Genomic DNA, 19,727 nt, shown 5'->3' on the forward strand with positions numbered 1-19,727 from the left:
ACATAATCCAAAAGAAAAAATTCAACAAGAAGATACTCTTTAGTGTGTCATCCAGGTTGTGAATCAAAATTAGGAATATTCACAATGGAGGGTTCCTATTTTCTTTTGCCCCTACAATGAATATATTTTACTTGTAGTTGAAATATATGTTAAAGTCATTGTTGTCCATACATAAAATATATCAAGTTCTGTGTAATTGCTTGAGTTGAGCCACAAATTTGACTTTCATCCTTTTCAACAGCAAAAGTAAAATTGCTTTATAAGATTTACAGGGTTGAGCAGACTGTTTTGTGTATGTGTTTGTCTTGTTTTTGTGCTTTCCTTTTCCATGAGAAGCACAGCTTTTCATAGTATCTGGGATGAGTACCTTCATGGGGCCCTCTAGAGAGGACCTTATATAAGAATGAATTATATTTTCAAGATGTAGATCTTCAATGATATCTCCATATACATTGATATTCAATTTTATCATCCCTACAGTAAATGTAGCAGCAAATTTTGTTTGGCTATTGCTTTTAGCATCCCTCAGTGTAAGCTTTTGACATACCACAAGGAGCCCAAAACAACACAGTCCCATAACTTGATTCTGATAATCTGGTATGTTGCAAAAATACAATTTCATATCTATAGGAATGGGTGGACTGCATATCTTGAAGGCATTCTTCCTTGGATATTATGTCTTGCTACCAAATAATTAGTACTAGAGCATGGTATTAGAGGTCATGTTTTCTGATGAGAACTAAAGGACAAATATATAAATGCATTCTTAGCTTAAATATGTAAATCTGAAAGGAAATAGGTTTTGAAATCTCTTTCATTAAAAATCATGAAAATCAATCAAATCGGTTGGCTCAGTGGTAGCCTCGCGTGCAGGAGTCCCGGGTTCGATTTCCGGCCAGGGCACACAGGAGAAGCGCCCATCTGCTTCTCCACCCCTCCCCTTCTCCTTCCTCTCTGTCTCTCTCTTCCCCTTCCACAGCCAGGGCTCCATTGGAGCAATGTTGGCCCGGGCGCTGAGGATGGTTCTGTGGCCTCTGCCTCAGGCGCTAGAATGGCTCTGGTTGCAACAGAGCAACGCCCCAGATAAGCAGAGCATCCCCCCCTGGTGGGCATGCTGAGTGGATCCCGGTCAGGCACATGCAGGAGTCTGTCTGACTGCCTCCCCATTTCCAACTTCAGAAAAATACAAAAAAAACCAAACAAACAAAATCATGATATTTGGAGAGTTATCTTCAGATTATCCATTCCAAAAATGAAAGTATTTAAAAGACCTGAAATATAATGTCCCAGCCAGTTACAACAGGAGTTACATTCTTTGCAGGTACATTGTTTTTCACTCTGTTCTATGTATATATTAAATCTGACTATGCACAGCTGGATTTTGGTAACTATGTTGTAGTAATATACCATATAATCATTTTTTCTTTTGCTTACTAGGGAGAAACTAATTCGTCTTCAGCATGAGAATAAGATGTTAAAACTTAACCAAGAGGGTTCAGACAATGAAAAAATTGCCTTATTGCAGAGCCTTCTAGATGATGCAAATCTACGCAAGAATGAACTGGAGACCGAAAATAGGTAGGGATGTAGATAGGAAGCTGCATTAGACACAGGTTTTTTCTGTTTGCCGTGATTTTGATTCCCTTAAACAGTGGTGTGAATTGTATTTTGAGGAGTGATAACATATTATTCCATTTCCTTTTAAGAGTACTTTAATCCATTTCTCCGTTTATGAACAGACTTGCCAGAAGTATTGTGCCACTTTATAATAATTTTCCCCACTTTATTTCTTTAGGCAACATGATACCAAAACCCTACCATTCCCCCATTCTGATTATGAATTAAAGCTACTTCAAACTTTAACAATTTTATTACTATGTTGGCTTGTCCATTCCCAATTACTAGGCTTTTGAATTGCTTTCAAGTCTTTCCAAGGAACATCTTGGTATGGACTGATTAATCATGTCTTATGACATTTACAATGACCTCCATGTATAGGCTTGCAATATTTGTTGACTAATTTTAAAAATGGCTAAGATTGATAGTCTTAGAGTTTGATATATATTTCTATATTGCTTTCTGAAAAGATTAGACAAAATTACAGTACCAGTAGTCATGTATTTATGTACCTTTTTTGATATTGCATATGGATTTTCAGATAATTCTTTCACTATTGAAAACTACTCAGATATTATATTTTCTGATGTGAAAAACATCAGTTATTATAGATTTGATTGCATTTTACTGTGATTCTCACAAAATTATATATCGTAGGTTTATGATCAGAATTTCTTGTAACTTCTTAAGTAAAAAAATGTTTTATTTAACTTTTTGTCTGTTTGGATTCTAAATACTCATTGCCCTGTTTTGTCCTTAATTTGGGGAGGTCTGTCTTTTACTACTGAAGTATTTCTTACTGAAATAACCAGTCATCTGTTAAATGGCCAATCCAGTGGGAGCAATCAAAACTTTGTCTTTCCTCATCTCTCTGCTATTTTCATTGTTGCTGATCATTTCCTCCTTCCTCGAGTTTTTTTTTTTTTTCCCAAATTTCAGTAACACCTCTTCTTATGTTTCTCCCAATTCTCTTATTATTCTCCAGGTTGAAGTTCCTCTTTCTACTCCACTTGGTGATCTGCCATCTTCCACTTTTCTGCACATTCTTCCTAGTCAATATCCTAAGTATTATTTTTTGTTCTGGGTGTTCTTATGCCTTCCAATACATTTCCTCCTTTGTTCCCATCTGTTTCAAACATATTTGGTAATTATTGTAACAACCTCCTCCAGGCCGTCATGCCTCCTCTTTGACTTTTTAATACATCTTCCACTCTCAGACCAATGTGATCTTTCTGAAACATTATCTGATCATATTTCTTCTTTCTTGTAATCCTCAATGTTACCCAAGACCTAGGGAACCAAATTGGCCTACTGAATGTTGCATCATACTGACCTAGAGAATTTACAAAGATCAAGCTTCAGAATCAGCATTATTAAATGCTGGCTGAGTTATTCCATTTCCAGCCAAATTTTAGCCCAGATCATAGGATAAGTTTCAAGAACTTTTCTATATTACACATGGCTGCACCAACCTCTCCTTTTCTTCTCTGATTTCATCTTCAGCTGTTCTTACCTCTCATAGTCTCTTTTTCAGCCATACCATTCCTAAACTCACTCTACCTCTCATTTTTCTATGTACTTTGTCCTGAATCCCATTTTTTACCCTTAACCACATATTTTATTTTTTGTTCTAGTTTCAGTTTAAGTCAAGCCTATCCTAATTTCTCTACATAATTAGGTACAATTCTTGCTTCTTTGAGCCGTCATCATTCTTTTGTATACATCTGTGCGCTATGTTGAAGTATTTATCTTTTATTTTTACATTTTGGCTCCCAACTAAATTTGTTGAGTGCACAGATCTTTTAATACTAGTGCTGAGCATAGTGCCTGACGCATAGTTTAAATAAACATATTTCAAAGTGAATCTCAGATAAGTAGATATGAATATGTACATCAGTTTGACAGAATGTGTCCATAAAGTACTACATTGGAAATCATTATAGAGATTTCAAGAACTATGAAAAGTAATTTTAAAAGTGAGCTACTACTATAACCTTAGGCTTTGTTTTGCTAATTATACTATCTCCCTAAACAAAGTGACAATCTAAGGAAAAAGACCTAAGTTAAGTCAGAACTTGAAAAATTAATGTACATTTTTATTTCTAGGCTGGTGAATCAGAGACTTTTGGAAGTACAGTCACAAGTTGAAGAACTGCAAAAATCTTTACAGGATCAAGGATCAAAAGCAGAAGATGTAAGTTTTAATATGTACCAACCATGGTCTACCTGTTTCTTAGTGTAACAAAACTGTAATTTTATTCTTTTACTTGATGTTCTTTTCAGAATAATTTATAATTCTGTTGGTTATAGAAAAGCAGCAGTGTTTGCCTTTCCCTAGCTTTCCTTATAAACAGCCAGATGGTATTTTACTGTCTCTTTCAGATTTACTCTGCTGAGAATTAAAAGCTCATTTGTAGTTATCAGCTAAGAAATTAATTGAGATTTATGTTTTACAAGTACTCAACTCAGTATTCAAAGTATAGGATTTTCCCCTATGACCAAAACAAAAAAGTGCCGGTAGAAACTTAGCATGTTCATGTAGGATTTTTTATGTAAAGTCGATTTTGTGTGTGTGTGTGTGTGACAGAGAGAGAAAGAGAGGGACAGATAGAGACAGACAGGCAGGAAGGGAAAGAGATGAGAAGCATCAATTCTTAATTGCAACACCTTAGTCTCCTTAGTTGTTCATTCATTGCTTTCTCATATGTGCCTTGACGGGGGGGGGGGGGGGGGGGGGGGACGACGACACACTCACTACAGTAGAGCGAGTGACCTCTTGCTCAAGCCAGCGACTTTGGTCTTCAAGCCAGCACCCTTGGGCTTCAAACCAGTGAAGTGACTTTAGGCTCAAGCCAGCGACCCCAATGGGGTCATTATGATCCCACACTCAAGCCAGCGAACCCGCGCTAAAGCTGGTAACCCCGCTCAGGCCGGATGAGTCTGCGCTCAAGCCGGTGACCTCAGGGTTTCAAACCTGAATCCTCTTTGTCCCAGTCAAACTCTATCCACTGCGCCACTGCCTGGTCAGGCGTAAAATTGATTATTAAGAAAATAATGTCATCCCTAGAATCCCATCATCTCTAAATTCTGAATCCCGCTTGCTACCCCCAGTACACACTCAAGTATGATTTCACTGACCTTTTAAATATTCCCCTCGCACTCTGTCTGTCATAGCCCTGCCTGCTTGACTGGCACGCTCAAGTCTAGAATACAGAAAATACGTTGAGCCAGCAACTGGGCCTTTTCTCATCTCCTCGTGCTCACTGTCTGCCGCAGTGCGGATGCAGCACCGAGTGGTCAGTCTCTGAGGAAAGTGTAAATGAATCATATTTTTCAAATTCTTTGTATTTAATGAGCAGTATACAATAGAGCTGCGACTATAAAGTGCTAAAAAGTAATGTAAAGAAGGGGGAAAAACCTAAATTTTAATGACCAATCATGGCTTCAGCCAGTTGGTTTTTGTTTTGCTTTGTTTTTTCCTGTTGTCAGTGTAACTTGATGTAAACTGTCTCTTGAGTATAAACCTACATATTTGGTTGTTCCCACTGGTAGAGTTATTTTATCAGCACTAGATATGTCCAGTTTCATCAGCCTTATTAGCATAAGAAGGTATAAGGACAAGAGGAATCAAAGAAGGAGAGTTTAACTAGTACAATACTTCAAACCTGAGAATATTAGATACAGAAAGCCCACCATGCCCTAATTTTAGTAGTTGTGTCAGATTTAGGAGCTTACAGTGGCAGGATGCTCTTCTCTGTGGTGATTTTAATTCATCCTTTAATCAATGTGTTGATAGTTCTTCTTAGATTCCCAGGTTGATTTCCACTTCCTCAAATTGTGACCAACATTTAAACTACCTATTCCTTTCTTAAAATGGAACTAGTTTGGCCCCTGGCCAGTTAGCTCATAGTCAATTAGAGAGTCATCCCAAAATGCCAAAGTTGCGGGTCAACCCCCAGTCAGGGCACATACAGGAAGTGACCAATGGATGCACAACTTAGTGGAACAATGAATGCTTCCCTATCTCTCTGTCTCTAAAATCCATCAGTTAAAAAAAAAAATGTAACTACTTGGAAATGTCATAGTTTACTTTTAAACCATGCTTTTATCCAGAATGCTAAATTATAAATGGATGAAGCAAACACAGCACTTGTATATTAAAATATTAGTTAGCCTAACTAAGAGTCTCTTAGAAATTAACCAAAGTGGGTAACATTTTTTAGTTCAGTGACATCTCTAGGTCTCTCTCCCCCTGCAGTAAATGTATCCTTAGCTTCGGTTTCTGAAAGCTCACCGTCCTTTTGTTGATTTGCTGTGGTAGAGAGGGGCTGGGGCCGGTGGTACACAGGAAGTAAAAACAGTGGAACATCACTATCAACTCAGCCTTAGTGCTGTAGTGATAACCTTTGTACTTGATTCTCTCACTTACATTAAAATATACATAAATATATTCTGTAAAAAATAATTTTACAGGATCTGGTTAGATATCACTGTGGTAATCAGATCTAATTAAATGTGCTGTATGCCATTACTTTAAGAGAACATATTTCAGAAGTGAAATGCAAGCCCTGTAAAGTACTATTTGCATAAATTAGTCAGTTTCACTGCCCAGATGCTCATGAGATGTCTTGTTCTAAATTCTTAGGGATTCTCTTAGATATTTTTTCTACATATAGGAAATATTCAGCTAGAAACTTTCTTTCTTCTGATGTTATGCCTCCACATGGTTTAGAGAAATAGCATGGTACAGGATATATGGTTCTTTCCCCAGCAGACTTTTGATGTTCTGGTCTTCTCTCTTCGCTGACCCACAGTGTTGCTTCTCAGGAATTTGTAATGCGTAGAACAATCTGCCAAATGGAATTGGTCCCCTCTGAAGAACAACATTAATTTCTACCTATTTCTGTTATCAAAAGCACAGTCCTTTCAGAAACCTTAAGTTAGAGTAGGATGGTTTGCACATTTTTATTATTATTTTTATGTCATTTATTTTTAGCATGGAAGCAGAAAAGCATTGTTATATCCAGTCATATGGCTGTTTTGAGCTAGCCACAGTGTATAACACTCCAGAGAACAAGACAGGATAAGGAGACCATAGAAGAAAGAAAAATGTACATTTTTGAAAAAAATGCATATCTTTTACTTCTATTCATAAATTACTAAATCGTTCCTTCTATTGGCTGCCGTGTTTGCTTCATACTAATATGTCCTCTCTGTCTCTTGGCATGGTTTCTGCTCAAGGCTATTGTAAGTATGGCTTCCTATTTGTTTCTATATATTAAGCAATTTTATTATTTATATGTTATTTGCCATCGTAGTTGATGGTAATAAAATTTTAGATTGCAGGGACTTTATGCAAAATGAACATACCAATATTATTTGCCTTATAGGTTTCTGCGCTTTACGGTTAAAATGCTTTAAGATGTCTGCCACTTGAAAACTACTGAATGTCTCTGGGCCTCACCTTCTCCAGCTATAGGATGGGCTAATATTACTCAGTGTCGTGAGGTTAACATAAGACAGTGTTTATACGACATGCTTTAGTGCAGTGCCTGGCATATTAACCCCTCATTAAATCATTTTATTATGTATTATCACAGTTAAAATAAATTTTGTAGAGCCTAATCAGAACATAAGTGCAAAGTTAAAGTTAAGGTATTTAGAAAGTATTTTTATTTTACCCCTTGCACTAGAGAAGGAGGAACAAGCATAATCAGAAGTTAATAGGGTTATGACCTTTTTTATATTTTGGGGAAACAGTGATGGAAGACTGGCCCACTGATCTAGCTGTAGTTAACTTACTGAGCAAAGAAATAAATTTGAAATATTCCAGAGCTGTGTTAGAATGGACTTGAATAAATAGTTATGGTAATCGTTACCGAATAAGCTAACTGAAAATCGAAGAACTTAGTGTGCAGTGTTTTCTCCTCATCACTGCTATTGATTGATTGATTGATTGATTGAACAGTCTGTTTAATAAGCCTATATTAATTGGGTTTGACTGAATGAATTATATAACCATTTACCTCAAATGAAGTGTTTCATAGAATTCACTAATTGTATGTCCCTTACCAGTATTAAATTTAGATATGGAACCTAGCCATCCTATGTAGAAGCCACTATTCTTTTTTTTTTTTGAAGCCACTATTTTTTATGATTATTTTTAGGTCATTTTTCATTTCCTGCTTTTCAGGAGACTTTTTTTTTTTTAAATACCCAGTCAAAACTTCATTCTCTAGCATATTAAGTTCTGTGTCTATACCATCCTTCATATTCACATACTAGCACATAAATTGATTACAATCTGTGCATATTTGTAAATCACTGATTCAGTCATAAGTACTTATGGAAATTGATCCCAGACTTTATCATGATGCAAGGGAAACAATATTAAAAAAATGTCTTATGGAAAGGCTACTATATTAGAGTTCTGCCTACCAAGTCCAGAATATTAGGTCTGTACATAAGTGGCTTTTTTACTTATTTCCCTGACTATAAATAGAGAGTTCAGATATGTAGTTTCTGGGTATTTTATACTGACTGCTGTCACTTACGGGCTGCTCTCTCCCTGTCAAAGTGAAATCAACTTGGGTACATTGTATGTTTTGAGCTCTTTGACCAGAAAGATTACTGAGGGCTCACTCAGAGTTAGTTACTACTATGCTCTTAATTTTTAGAAAATAATTACTAGTAGTAAAAATGTTTTTAACTAATAAATTTTATTTTTCCATTTCAGTCAGTTCTTCTAAAAAAGAAACTTGAAGAACATTTGTAAGTATAAAAGCTATTCAGGCTCATTTTTATATTATCTGGTGAAACATAAGTATTTTATGTTAGGTAGTTACAGAGTGTCTGGGCTATGGCATGTGTGTCCCTTGAAGATATAGGACATTATAAGACATATATTAATAGTGTCTAACGGGTCTTCTCGACCCAAGATCCTCAAGTCAAAACAATGACTGCTTTAGAACTACTATTTTCAAATGAGATTCCAGGGCTTTATAACTTCATGGTAGGACTTATAGCCATAGTTAGGAATTTGAGACACTCTAGATCAAGAGTCAGAAAACTTGTTTTGTAAAGGGCCAAATAGTAATCACTTAAGGCTTTGGAAGCCATTGTCTTTGCCACAACCACTTAGCTTTGTAATTGGAGCTTAAAGACAGCATTGGATAACACAGAAACTAATGTTGTGACTATGTTCCAATAAAACTCGGTATAAGAAAAATTAGGCAGCCGGCTGAATTTGCCGGCTCTTGGGGTATGACCGGCTGAATCTTCCTTTTTAAGTAAAATTAAAAAAAAATCTCTTACAAAGTTTGTTAGTAGCAGATTATCTAACATTTCCTTGAATTGCAGATATATCTGAACATGACTTTTTAAACCAAATGATGAAATAAATTTCAAAATAAAAGATTTGTTTTCTAATGAAGAAGAAAATCTTCATCCATCATTATCTTTAGCTAAGGTTGACAAAGTTAGGAATGTTTCATGATTTTTCTCACACCCAGTAACAAATTTAACCCTTCCTGTCACTCTAGCAAAACTCTCTCCTTGTGCAAACATTGAGTACAGGGTGGCCAGGAATTACTAGCCTGTTAGAATGTTACAATGTTACACTAGAGTAAATCAGATATCCTCAGTAGATAATTTTGACTTATTTTACTAATATTGGGAAGAAATACTATAGTCTGGCAGTTTACCTCATGCTAATTTATTTTTTTTAATGTGGAGAAGGTGAAATACCCCTTGCTGCTAACTCTTGGTAGCAAGTCTAACAATAGGCAGATTTTTGACGTAGCAGAACAGAAAATGTTACCTCCCAGACATTGTAGAGTAACCTAGGTTCAGAATTCAGTACTGAGTTCTGTCCTTTCCTCATTTCCTGTTCCTTTATTGGAAAAAATAGAATACCTGTCATTTATGGCCTGACCATTTTTTGTGTTGTCATTTATATGGTAATAATTGTCATCAAGAAGAATTTATTAGAGAGACCTGTGTTCATTTACTGTGGTTCATATAACAAATTACCACAAACTGGGTGGATAAAAACAATAGAATTTTACTCTAAAACAGAAATCTGAAATCAAAGGTGCCGACAGGATTGGTTCCCTCTAGGTTCTGAGGGAGAACCTGTCCCGGGCCCTCTCCTGTCTAGTGGCAGCTGCCAGCAGTCCTGGGCGTTCTTGGCTTGCAGATGCGTCAATCGCTCCAATCTCTCTCTTCATTTTCATGTCATTCTCCCCTCTGTATGTCTCTTTTCTTACGGCTTTCATGGATACCAGTTGTTGGGCTTAGGGCCCTGCCTGATCCAGTATGACTTCATTTTAACTAACTTCATCTGCAAAGACCCTGTTTCCAAATGTCACATTCATAGGTACTAGGGATTATGATTTCACCATATCTTTGGGGGAGACACAGGGCCCATAAACATTAAAATAATGGTCAATTCTATACAAGCTTAAAATGACAAGGGAGACCATTTTACATACACCAAGTTGGTAAAAAAAAAAAAATTTTGTATTTTTCTGAAGCCAGAAACGGGAAGGCAGTCAGACAGACTCCCGCATGCGCCCGACTGGGATCCACCTGGCATGCCCAACAGGGGGCGATGCTCTGCCCATCTGGGGCGTCGTTCTGTTGTGACCAGAGCCACTCTAGCGCCTGAGGCAGAGGCCACAGAGCCATCCTCAGCGCCCGGGCCAACTTTGCTCCAATGGAGCCTCGGCTATGGGAGGGGAAGAGAGAGACAGAGAGGAATGAGAGGGGAGGGGTGGAGAAGCAGATGGGCGCTTCTCCTGTGTGCTCTGGCTGGGAATCAAACCCTGGACTCCTGCACGCCAGGCTGACGCTCTTCCACTGAGCCAACCGGCCAGGGCCCAAATTGGTAAAATTTAAGAATCAGATGTACTAAGTATTGCCAGAGATGTTAAACCACGGCTGGGGAGTACAGTGTTCTTAGTAAACTTGAACATGCACATATTCTGTGACCCATCAGTTCCACTCCCCTGTATATACCCGAGATCAGCAATTTTCTTTCTTTCTTTCTTTCTTTTTTTTGTGTGGCAGAGATAGAGTCAGAGAGAAAGAAAGACAGACAGACAGGAAGGGAGAGAGATGAGAAACATCAGTTCTTTGTGGCGGTTCCTTAGTTGTTCATTGATTGATTTCTCATATGTGTCTTGACCTGGGGGCTACAGCAGACTGAGTGACCCCTTGCTCGAGCCAGCGACCTTGGGCTCAAGCTGGTGAGCCTTGCTCAAACCCAATGAGCCCGTGCTCAAGCTGGCGACCTCGGGGTCTCACACCTGGGTCCTCTGAGTCCCAGTCTGACACTCTATCTACTGCGCCACCACCTGGTCAGGCGAGATTAGCAATTTTCAACCTTTCCATATCATGGCACGCAAACTAATTACTAAAATTCTGTAGCACACCAAAAAATATATTTTTTGCTAATCTGACAAAAAGTATAATTTTGATTGATTTACAAAAAAATAATAGTAATTACCTACCCTTTTGCTTCAAAATAACTTTTTGAAAAAGCAGATGCCTATACTTGTATATAAGGATTTCTAGTACCAAGAATTAACCAATCAGATGCAACCTTATTATGCAACATGACCAGTAAGATGCAACTCTTATTATATGGCCTATATATTTTATGGTTCCTGAGAGAGCATTCACACTGGACAGCTATTGTGTTGGCTGTTGTCATTTTTTTATTTGACAATCTAAGGGAAAAGATGTCAGTGCCCCTGACTAAATAGTCAGATGTTGCATGTTTTAAAAATTCTTGCAGCGCACCAGTTCAAAATCACTGCCAAAGATTCCTAGCAATGCTGGTGTCCATGTGTACCAGGAGACATGTAGAGGAAAGTATGGAAGAATGTTGTAATCACAGAAAAGTAGAAACAATACAAATACTACCAATTGTAAATATAGGATGAGGTATATTCAAACAGTAGAACACTATACAGTGGTTAATATGTATACACTGGGGCTAACACAACAAAGATGAATCTCAAAAACATAATGTTAAGTAAATGATAGAAGTCACAGAATAATGCATATAGTATACGTAATGAAATAGAGTAGAAATTGGGCAAAATTAAGCAATGCATTTGAGTGTACAAAGGCCTATCACAAAAATCATGAGAGTGATTGAAATTCTGAATTTTGATTAGCTCTAGGAAGGTAATAGGGACACGGTTCTGGAAGAATTTGTTCCTTAATCTATTTCTTCACTGGGCTTAGTTTTTCTTGTTCTTTAAACTATATGTATTTTGTGTGTGTGTGTGTGTGTGTGTGTGTGTGTGTAGGGTGGGGAAAATAGGTTTACAGTGCTTCATATGGGAAATAATACAGTAATTATTAAGTAATACAGGAATCAACTGTTTTTCATTCAACTGTAAACCTAGTTTTTATGTCATGCCCCCCCAAAATTGTTTAAAAAGAGATTTATTAAAAAAGAAATTTATTAATATATTATGCATTGAAAAGACTAGAAATAGAGAAAACCAAGTATTCTATTTTCTGTTTTTCTGTATTTTGGCAGCCTTTTTTCTCTTTCATATTACAGAATGCCACACTAAATACTAAATAGGGATAATTACATATTTTCTAAATTTTCTAAATGCCAGGAAAAAACTTACTTTTGGCTAATTCGTTATTTTATGTTTGTATTGGAACATAAATTAATACAATAAAGAACACAAATCCTAATTTCCTGAGTCTACAGTTAAATGAGTGTTTTCCTACATACATAGGTAATGCAGATCAACATATAGAATATTTCCGGCAACCCACCAGGATTTTTCGTTCCTCCTTCTAATTGATTGATTACATCCCCAAAGTAGCCACTGTGCTGACCTCAATCACTTTTCATTAGTTTTGACACTTTCTGAACTTCATATAAATGTAACCATTCAGTATTGCCGTACTGTGTCTGCCTTTCTATATTCAACATTCTGCGCCATCTATCCAGGTAGTAGCTAGCACGCATCATTCTTTTCTATTGGCATAGAGTATTTTCTGTTCTTATATTTAAAACTTCATCTTTTTGCAATAAGATTTTGCATCGTAAAACCTCTGCAAAGTTTTTAATTTAATTTTTACAATATCCTTATTTCTAGGAAAAAAGTAAATATCATTAAGTTCTTTGTACTGTCTCGTGCATGTTTAAAAGAATGACAACTATTTCAAACTCTGAGATTTTGTCTCTTTTTAAACTTATTTTTAAAAATTCATGTTGGATTAGTCTTTTCACCTTTGTTTTATAGCATTATGTGCTATGCAAGTATATCCCAAGAATAAAGAACTTATATTTTTCATTTGAAATGAAAAAAATACATAATAGTAGATGACACAGCATTATATATTTTGTTACAGAGAGAAGTTGCATGAAGCTAATAATGAACTGCAGAAGAAGAGAGCCATTATTGAAGATCTTGAACCAAGATTTAACAATAGCTGTGAGTTTTTCCTGATTAACAGTTTTCTTACTTTTTCTTCTAAGTGAGAGGAAGGGAGGTAGACAGACTCCCACATGTGCCCTGACCAGGATCCACCCAGTAACCCCATCTGGGGCTAATGCCCTTCCCTTCTGAAGCCATGCTTGCAACAGAGCTAATTTTAGTGCCTGAGACGGAGGCTCCACAGAGCCGTCCTCAGCACCCAGAGCCAATGTACCTAAGCCAATAGAGCCATGGCTGTGGGAGGAGAAGAGAAAAAGGAAGGGGTGGAAAAGCAGATGGTCACTTCTCTTGTGTGCTCTGATTAGGAATCGAACCTGGGACATACACACACCAGGTTAATGCTCTACCACTAAGCCAACCATCCAGGAACTGGTTAGCATAGTTTTTGATAGGTTCATTTTATGATGAGTTTATGTAAAATTTTTTATTTTATAAATAGGTTGTATTACATATTCTAGCTATTAAAGGATTGCTTTATTTATAAAAAGTAGTATCTCATCTTCACAATATTTCTTTTTTTTTTAAGTGAGAGACAGATAGACACAGACAGTCAGGAAGGGAGAGAGATGAGAAGCATCAAGTTGTAGTTGCAGCTCCTTATTTGTTCATTGATTGCTTTCCCATACGTGTCTTGACCAGGACGCTCTAACTGAGCCAGTGACCCCTTGCTCAAGCCAACAGCCTTGGGCTCAAGCCATTGATCCCATGCTCAAGCTGGTACTGTTGGGGTTTTGAACCTAGGTCCCCGTTGCCCCAGAACGACACTCTCTCTACTGTGCCAGCACCTGGTCAGGCTCTTTTTTAAAATTAATTTATTTTTAATTTATTAGGATGACATGGTTCACCAAACCATACAGGTTTCAAGTGCTCAACTCAGTATAACACCATCTGCTCACCATGTCGTGCACCTCCACCCAAAGCAAAGTCTTTCTGTCCCTGTTTTCCCCTCCTTTGCCCTCCTCCCCCTACTTCCACCCCCTAATATTTCTTAAATTTCTAATTGTAGTTTTGTTTTTCCTTAAGTATGGATGCCAATGAATAATTTATGTAATTAGTTATTTTCATAGTGTAGTTGAAACTTCTACTTCCCTTGAAATTTAAACATGTGTATAGCTTGACTTAATTAATTCTTTTGTATGGAAGGTGGAGCAAGACACAAGCTTTTCCTTCTTTATTGCAATAAAATATACATAACATAAAAGTAACGATTTTAACCATTTTATGTATGCAGTTCAGTGGCATTAAGTATATTCACATTGTTATGCAACCACAAGCAATCACTCAGCTTTCCAGTACATTGATGTTTTACAACTACCATCATCTCCAGAACTTTCCATCAGTCAAACTGAAACGCTGCCCTCCCAGCGCCTGGTAACCACTCTTCCACTTTCTGTCTCTGCGATTTTGACTACTTTAGGTATTTCCACGCATACAAGTGGAAATATATAGTATTTGTCCTCTCATGTCTGGCTTATTTCACTTAATGTAATGTCTTCATATTGTAGCATGGGTCAGAATTAAGGCTGAATAATATTCAATTATATATGTATGTACACACACACACCACATTTTGTGTATCCATTCATCCATCAATGGGTAATTTTTAATTCAAGCACTTCCATACTGAAGTTTTTATTTATAAGAAAAACTTTTTGTAAAAAGAAAAATTATGAATTTTTTTTTTTTTTGCCCATTGCCAGGGGCTTTATGAATTGTTTTTAAAGAAGGAAATTATAGAAATAGAACTCTCAAAACTATTAGCTACTTACTATTAGCTGAAATATTTTTAAGTTGTTATAATCTGAAAAACTTTTTTACTGTCCTATTTGCAGCCTTAAAAATTGAAGAATTACAAGAAGCTTTACGGAAGAAAGAAGAGGAAATGAAGCAAATGGAAGAACGATACAAGAAATACTTAGAGAAAGCTAAAAGTGTAAGTATGCCCTGGTGGCAGCTCACCTCACTTTTTTTTTTTTTTCATTGGGAAAGTTTACCCTTATATACCCTTATATTTTTTATAAGTTTACCCTTATATTTTTTTCTTTCTCTATTTTTCTGAAGTGAGAGCAGGGAGGCAGACAGACTCCCACATGCGCCCAACCAGGATCCACCTGGTGTGCCCACCAGGGGGCGATGCTCCGCCCATCTGGGGCGATGCTCCACTGCAACCAGAGCCATTCCAGTGCCTAAGGCGGAGGCCAGGGAGCCATCCTCAGTGCCTGGGCCCACTTTGCTCCAATAGAGCCTTGGCTGTGGGAGGGGAAGAGAGAGACAAAGGAAGGAGAGGGGGAGGGATGGAGAAGCAGATGGGAGCTTCTCCTGTGTGCCCTGGCCAGGAATTGAACCCAGCACTTCCGTATGCCAGGCTGATGCTCTACCACTGAGCCAGCCAGCCAGGTCACCTCACTTTCTGATCATGTTTCAGTGACTTATGAAAATAAGGTGTAGGAACAGTGAATTCTCATGCAGAATTAGGAGAAGACCAAGAAGTACCAAGAGGAAAATGTACCTTTAAATAGAAAATAAGTGGCAGTCATCACCTTAACTAGTAATCAGAATTCCCTGTGCTAATGATAGGACAACCAATATCTTGTGCCTCCTGATGAAGTATCACTGCCAGTATTATTTAACCTGAATCTAAGCAATCTTCTAGACCTAATTTTCAGTTGCCAGGGAAAATGAGGTTAGTGGAACAAGTTTAACACTTTCAGGAAGTCATCAGATAAATGTAGAATTTGGGATAAAAGTCAATGTTATGAGAAACAAAAATAGGCATTCATTCGGTGTGGAGGAACACAAGAGACTGTTGTAATTTTTATTTTTTTATATTATTTTATTTTTTTAGAGAGGGGCAGAGACAGACAGGAGAGAGATGAGAAGCATCAACTCGAATTTGCAGCACTTCAGTTGTTCATTGATTGCTTTCTCACATGAGCCTTGACCAGGGGGCTTCAGCTGAACCCCTTACTCAATCCAGAGACCTTGGGCTTCAAGCTAGTGACCACTGGGCTAAGCCAGTGACCACAGGGTCATGTCTGTGATCCCATGCTCAAGCTGGATGAGCCTGCGCTCATGCCGGTGACTTCAGGGTTTTGAAACTGGGTCTTCAGTGTCCCAAGTTGATGCTCTCCTCACTGCACCACCACCTAGTCAGGCAGAAACTGTTGTAATTTTTAAATGTCCAAAGCGATCAGGACCAAATATAATACATTAGTGTTTGGGTCTTGGATTGGGTGCAGAAGGGCAGTTAGAAAAGACATTTTGGAAACACCTGTGGAAATGAGGATTTGGACTGAATAATGATGATTTGTAAGAATTGTCTTACAGATTATAATCTTATGATTTTGTAGAAGAATGTCAATCTACAGAGATGCATGTTGAGGTTTAAGTGTTATACGTTATGAGGTCTGCAGATTGCTTTAAAACAAGCAAACGTGTGTGTGTATGTGTGTGTGTGTGTGTGTGTGTGTAGAGAGAGAAATCAAATGTGATAGTGCAATAAATGGTGAATATGTATTAAAGGAAATGGGTTTTTATTGTTTTGCTCTTTCAAGTTTTCTCTGGGTTTGGTCATTTTTAATAGTAAATGTATTGGGCCAAAAAGCAAAAGGACATTCCCAGAAGACCTCTAGTTGGCCAGCTAGAATTGCATCACATGCCCATGCCTAATCCAAGCCACTGGCAGAACAGGAGATGGGTCACAATGATAGGCTTTGAAACCATCAGGACCCTTTTCCTAAGTACATGCCTGGTCAGAGGCAAAGGGCTAGCTGAACCAAATTAGGGGGCGGGGGCAGAATAAATAGCTTTCAGTAGAGGCAGCTGTAGTAAAATTTATTAATTTTAAGCAAAAATTACTCATAATTTATTCTTTTACATAATTAAAGTGTTTTCTATAATTAAGTTGTAATGCCTGACCAGGTGGTGGCGCAGTGGATAGAGCATTGGACTGGGACACAGAGGACCCAGGTTTGAAACTCTGAGGTCACCATCTTGAGCATGGGATCATAGACATGGCCCCATGGTCGCTGGCTTGAGCCCAGAGGTTGCTGGCTTGAGCAAGGGGTCACTCGCTGTGCTGTGGGCTCACCTTCCCCCCCATTAGGGCACATATGAGAAAGCAATCAATGAACCACTAAGGAGACTAAGGAGCTGCAAAGAAGCATTGATGCTTCTCATCTCTCTCCTTTCCTGTCTGTTTGTCCCTATCTGTCCTTCTCTCTCTGTCCTGTCACACACACACAAAAAATGTTGTAATAATTGAGTATTATTTCATGCATTCACATTTTAAGGTGTCCTTGTAAAATAGCTTTCATTTTCATAATGTTTCTTTAGTTGTTTTTACATAAGTGCTTCCTTGGATGTTGCATTCTTTCAGTTTGAGACTTTTAAATTTGCTTTGTTTTTGTTTTTAACTGAGAGGAGAGACGATAGTGAGACAGACTCCCACATGTACCCAACTAGGATCCACCTGGCAACCCCCATCTGAGGCCAATGCTTGAATCAACTGAGCTATTTTTAGGGCCTGAGGCTGACACTTGGATCATTGAGCTATCATCAGCACCTGGGACTGACTCTTGAACCAATTGAGCCACGGGCTGCAGGAGGGCAAGATGGAGAAACAGAAGGAGGGGGTAGAGAAGCAGATGGTTGGTTCTCTTATGTGCCCTGACCGGGAATTGAACACTGGACATCCATACACCGGGCTGACACTCTATACACGGTTGAATTCTTTCTTTTGTTACGTTTTACAGGTTATCCGTACTTTAGATCCTAAACAGAATCAAGGAGCAGCACCAGAAATACAAGCTCTTAAAAATCAGCTTCAGGAGCGGGACCGAATGTTCCATTCACTAGAGGTAATTTGCTGTAGTATACAATAAGATATTTAGTTTTTTATTCTTTTTTTTTTCCTAGAATTTTTACTATATATAGTTGTATCCATTAATTTCAAGAGTTAATTCTATTTTATTGATATTGATATTGTTTTTCATCTTTACATGTTTACATGTGCTTATTTCTTTAGAAAGAATATGAGAAAACAAAGAGTCAAAGAGAGATGGAGGAGAAATATATTGTTAGTGCCTGGTACAATATGGTAAGAAAACAACACTTCAAAACATATTGCAAAGTTCAGTGAATATGTAATATTTATTACACTACCTTTACCATAGAAGTAATTCTACCAAATGAATCTGAAAGTAATTGTTGTCCTAACACACACTAACAAAACCTTTTTTCAGTATTTTTTCCTAGACTTTTTGTCTTCCTTTCCTTCTTTGTTTTGTTCTTCCCAGTAAGACCACTTCTCTCTTTTCAAAGTGTTAATTGCCTGAGAAAGGTAGTTCAACTAGATTCATTTCATCAACCTTCTTCGACCCTATAGTTGTGTTATTGGCACAATACCATTGTTTCTGATTTATAGTTACAGTTGATACTGTCTTAAAGGTTAGTGTCGCAGACCTCTTGATTATGTGATTTGATCTTTGTCAAAAATTCATACAATTTCATGACATGTCCACATTTATATTTGCTTTGCTTAAAAGTACATATTTTTTTAAATTATGTATTTAAGATGTTATCACAATTTAAAAAAACAAAAGAGGAAATCAGGTGATTTAGAATACCATTACTGTAACAAGTATATGTTTCTTGAAAATTAAAATTAAAAAATAGAATTAAAAAATAGGAAAGAAAACCAATATATTTAAGGAAGTTCTCTCTGAATTAGTCTTGACTCCACTCTCCTGTTCTGTTGTATCCTCCCTTAACGTTAGTAATAACCATCTTGGCACTCTGCCCCTCAATCCCTATTAGTAATTTAAGTTTATATTCTTGATTAACTTCTTAAGACTTCACATACTATGTTTCTTATGGAACTAAATGTATTTATTCTGTGACATATTACTAAAGAATAGTCCTAATTTTCAGCTCTCCAGAGAGTGAATGAATAACTGTGAGTAGACTTTACACACGGTATATTCCAATAAGATAGCCAGTAACAGCTTCAGTCATACATTCAGAAAGTTCTACTGTCATTCAGTAGAAATGGAAGTAAAGATGACGAGGGCTGGGAGTGTCTCAAAGAAGGGCCTGGTCGTGGGTACCGAGGCCTTAAAACTGTATGAAGAATTTGAATAAGTTGCTTGGAATGTGAAAGTGAAAAGAATAGTATATTTTAAATAAACTGTAATTGTTAATGTATGTAGTCAAGTTAAAAAATGAAGATTACGCCCTGGCCGGTTGGCTCAGTGGTAGAGTGTTGGCCTGGCGTGCAGGAGTCCCAGGTTCGATTCCTGGCCAGGGCACACAGGAGAAGTGCCCATCTGCTTCTCCACCCCTCCCCCTCTCCTTCCTCTCTGTCTCTCTCTTCCCCTCCCGCAGCCGAGGCTCCATTGGAGCAAAAGTTGGCCCGGGTGCCAAGGATGGCTCCATGGCCTCTGCCTCAGGTGCTAGAATGGCTCTGGTTGCAACAGAGCGACACCCCAGATGGGCAGAGCATTGCCTCCTGGTGGGCATGCCCAGTGGATCCCAGTCAGGTGCATGCGGGAGTCTGTCTGACTGCCTACCCGTTTCCAACTTCAGAAAAAACAAACAAACAAAAAAAGATTACTGATAGATACTTGTCAGTTTTAT

The 19,727-nt window shown here is 37.7% G+C and overlaps 1 protein-coding gene across 1 annotated transcript in view; it reads left to right on the forward strand.

Moving 5' to 3' along the window:
• Positions 1 to 19,727, forward strand: part of HOOK3 (hook microtubule tethering protein 3) — a 96,788-nt gene that overhangs the window by 66,373 nt on the left and 10,688 nt on the right. The window contains exons 15-21 of the mRNA XM_066234104.1: positions 1,438 to 1,578; positions 3,724 to 3,811; positions 8,354 to 8,388; positions 13,006 to 13,088; positions 14,924 to 15,024; positions 17,846 to 17,950; positions 18,118 to 18,189. Of these exons, the coding sequence (XP_066090201.1) occupies positions 1,438 to 1,578; positions 3,724 to 3,811; positions 8,354 to 8,388; positions 13,006 to 13,088; positions 14,924 to 15,024; positions 17,846 to 17,950; positions 18,118 to 18,189 (625 nt within the window). The remainder of the gene's footprint in view (positions 1 to 1,437; positions 1,579 to 3,723; positions 3,812 to 8,353; positions 8,389 to 13,005; positions 13,089 to 14,923; positions 15,025 to 17,845; positions 17,951 to 18,117; positions 18,190 to 19,727) is intronic.

The sequence above is a fragment of the Saccopteryx bilineata genome, chromosome 6, assembly GCF_036850765.1.
Source record: "Saccopteryx bilineata isolate mSacBil1 chromosome 6, mSacBil1_pri_phased_curated, whole genome shotgun sequence".
Classification (NCBI taxonomy): Eukaryota; Metazoa; Chordata; class Mammalia; order Chiroptera; family Emballonuridae; genus Saccopteryx; species Saccopteryx bilineata.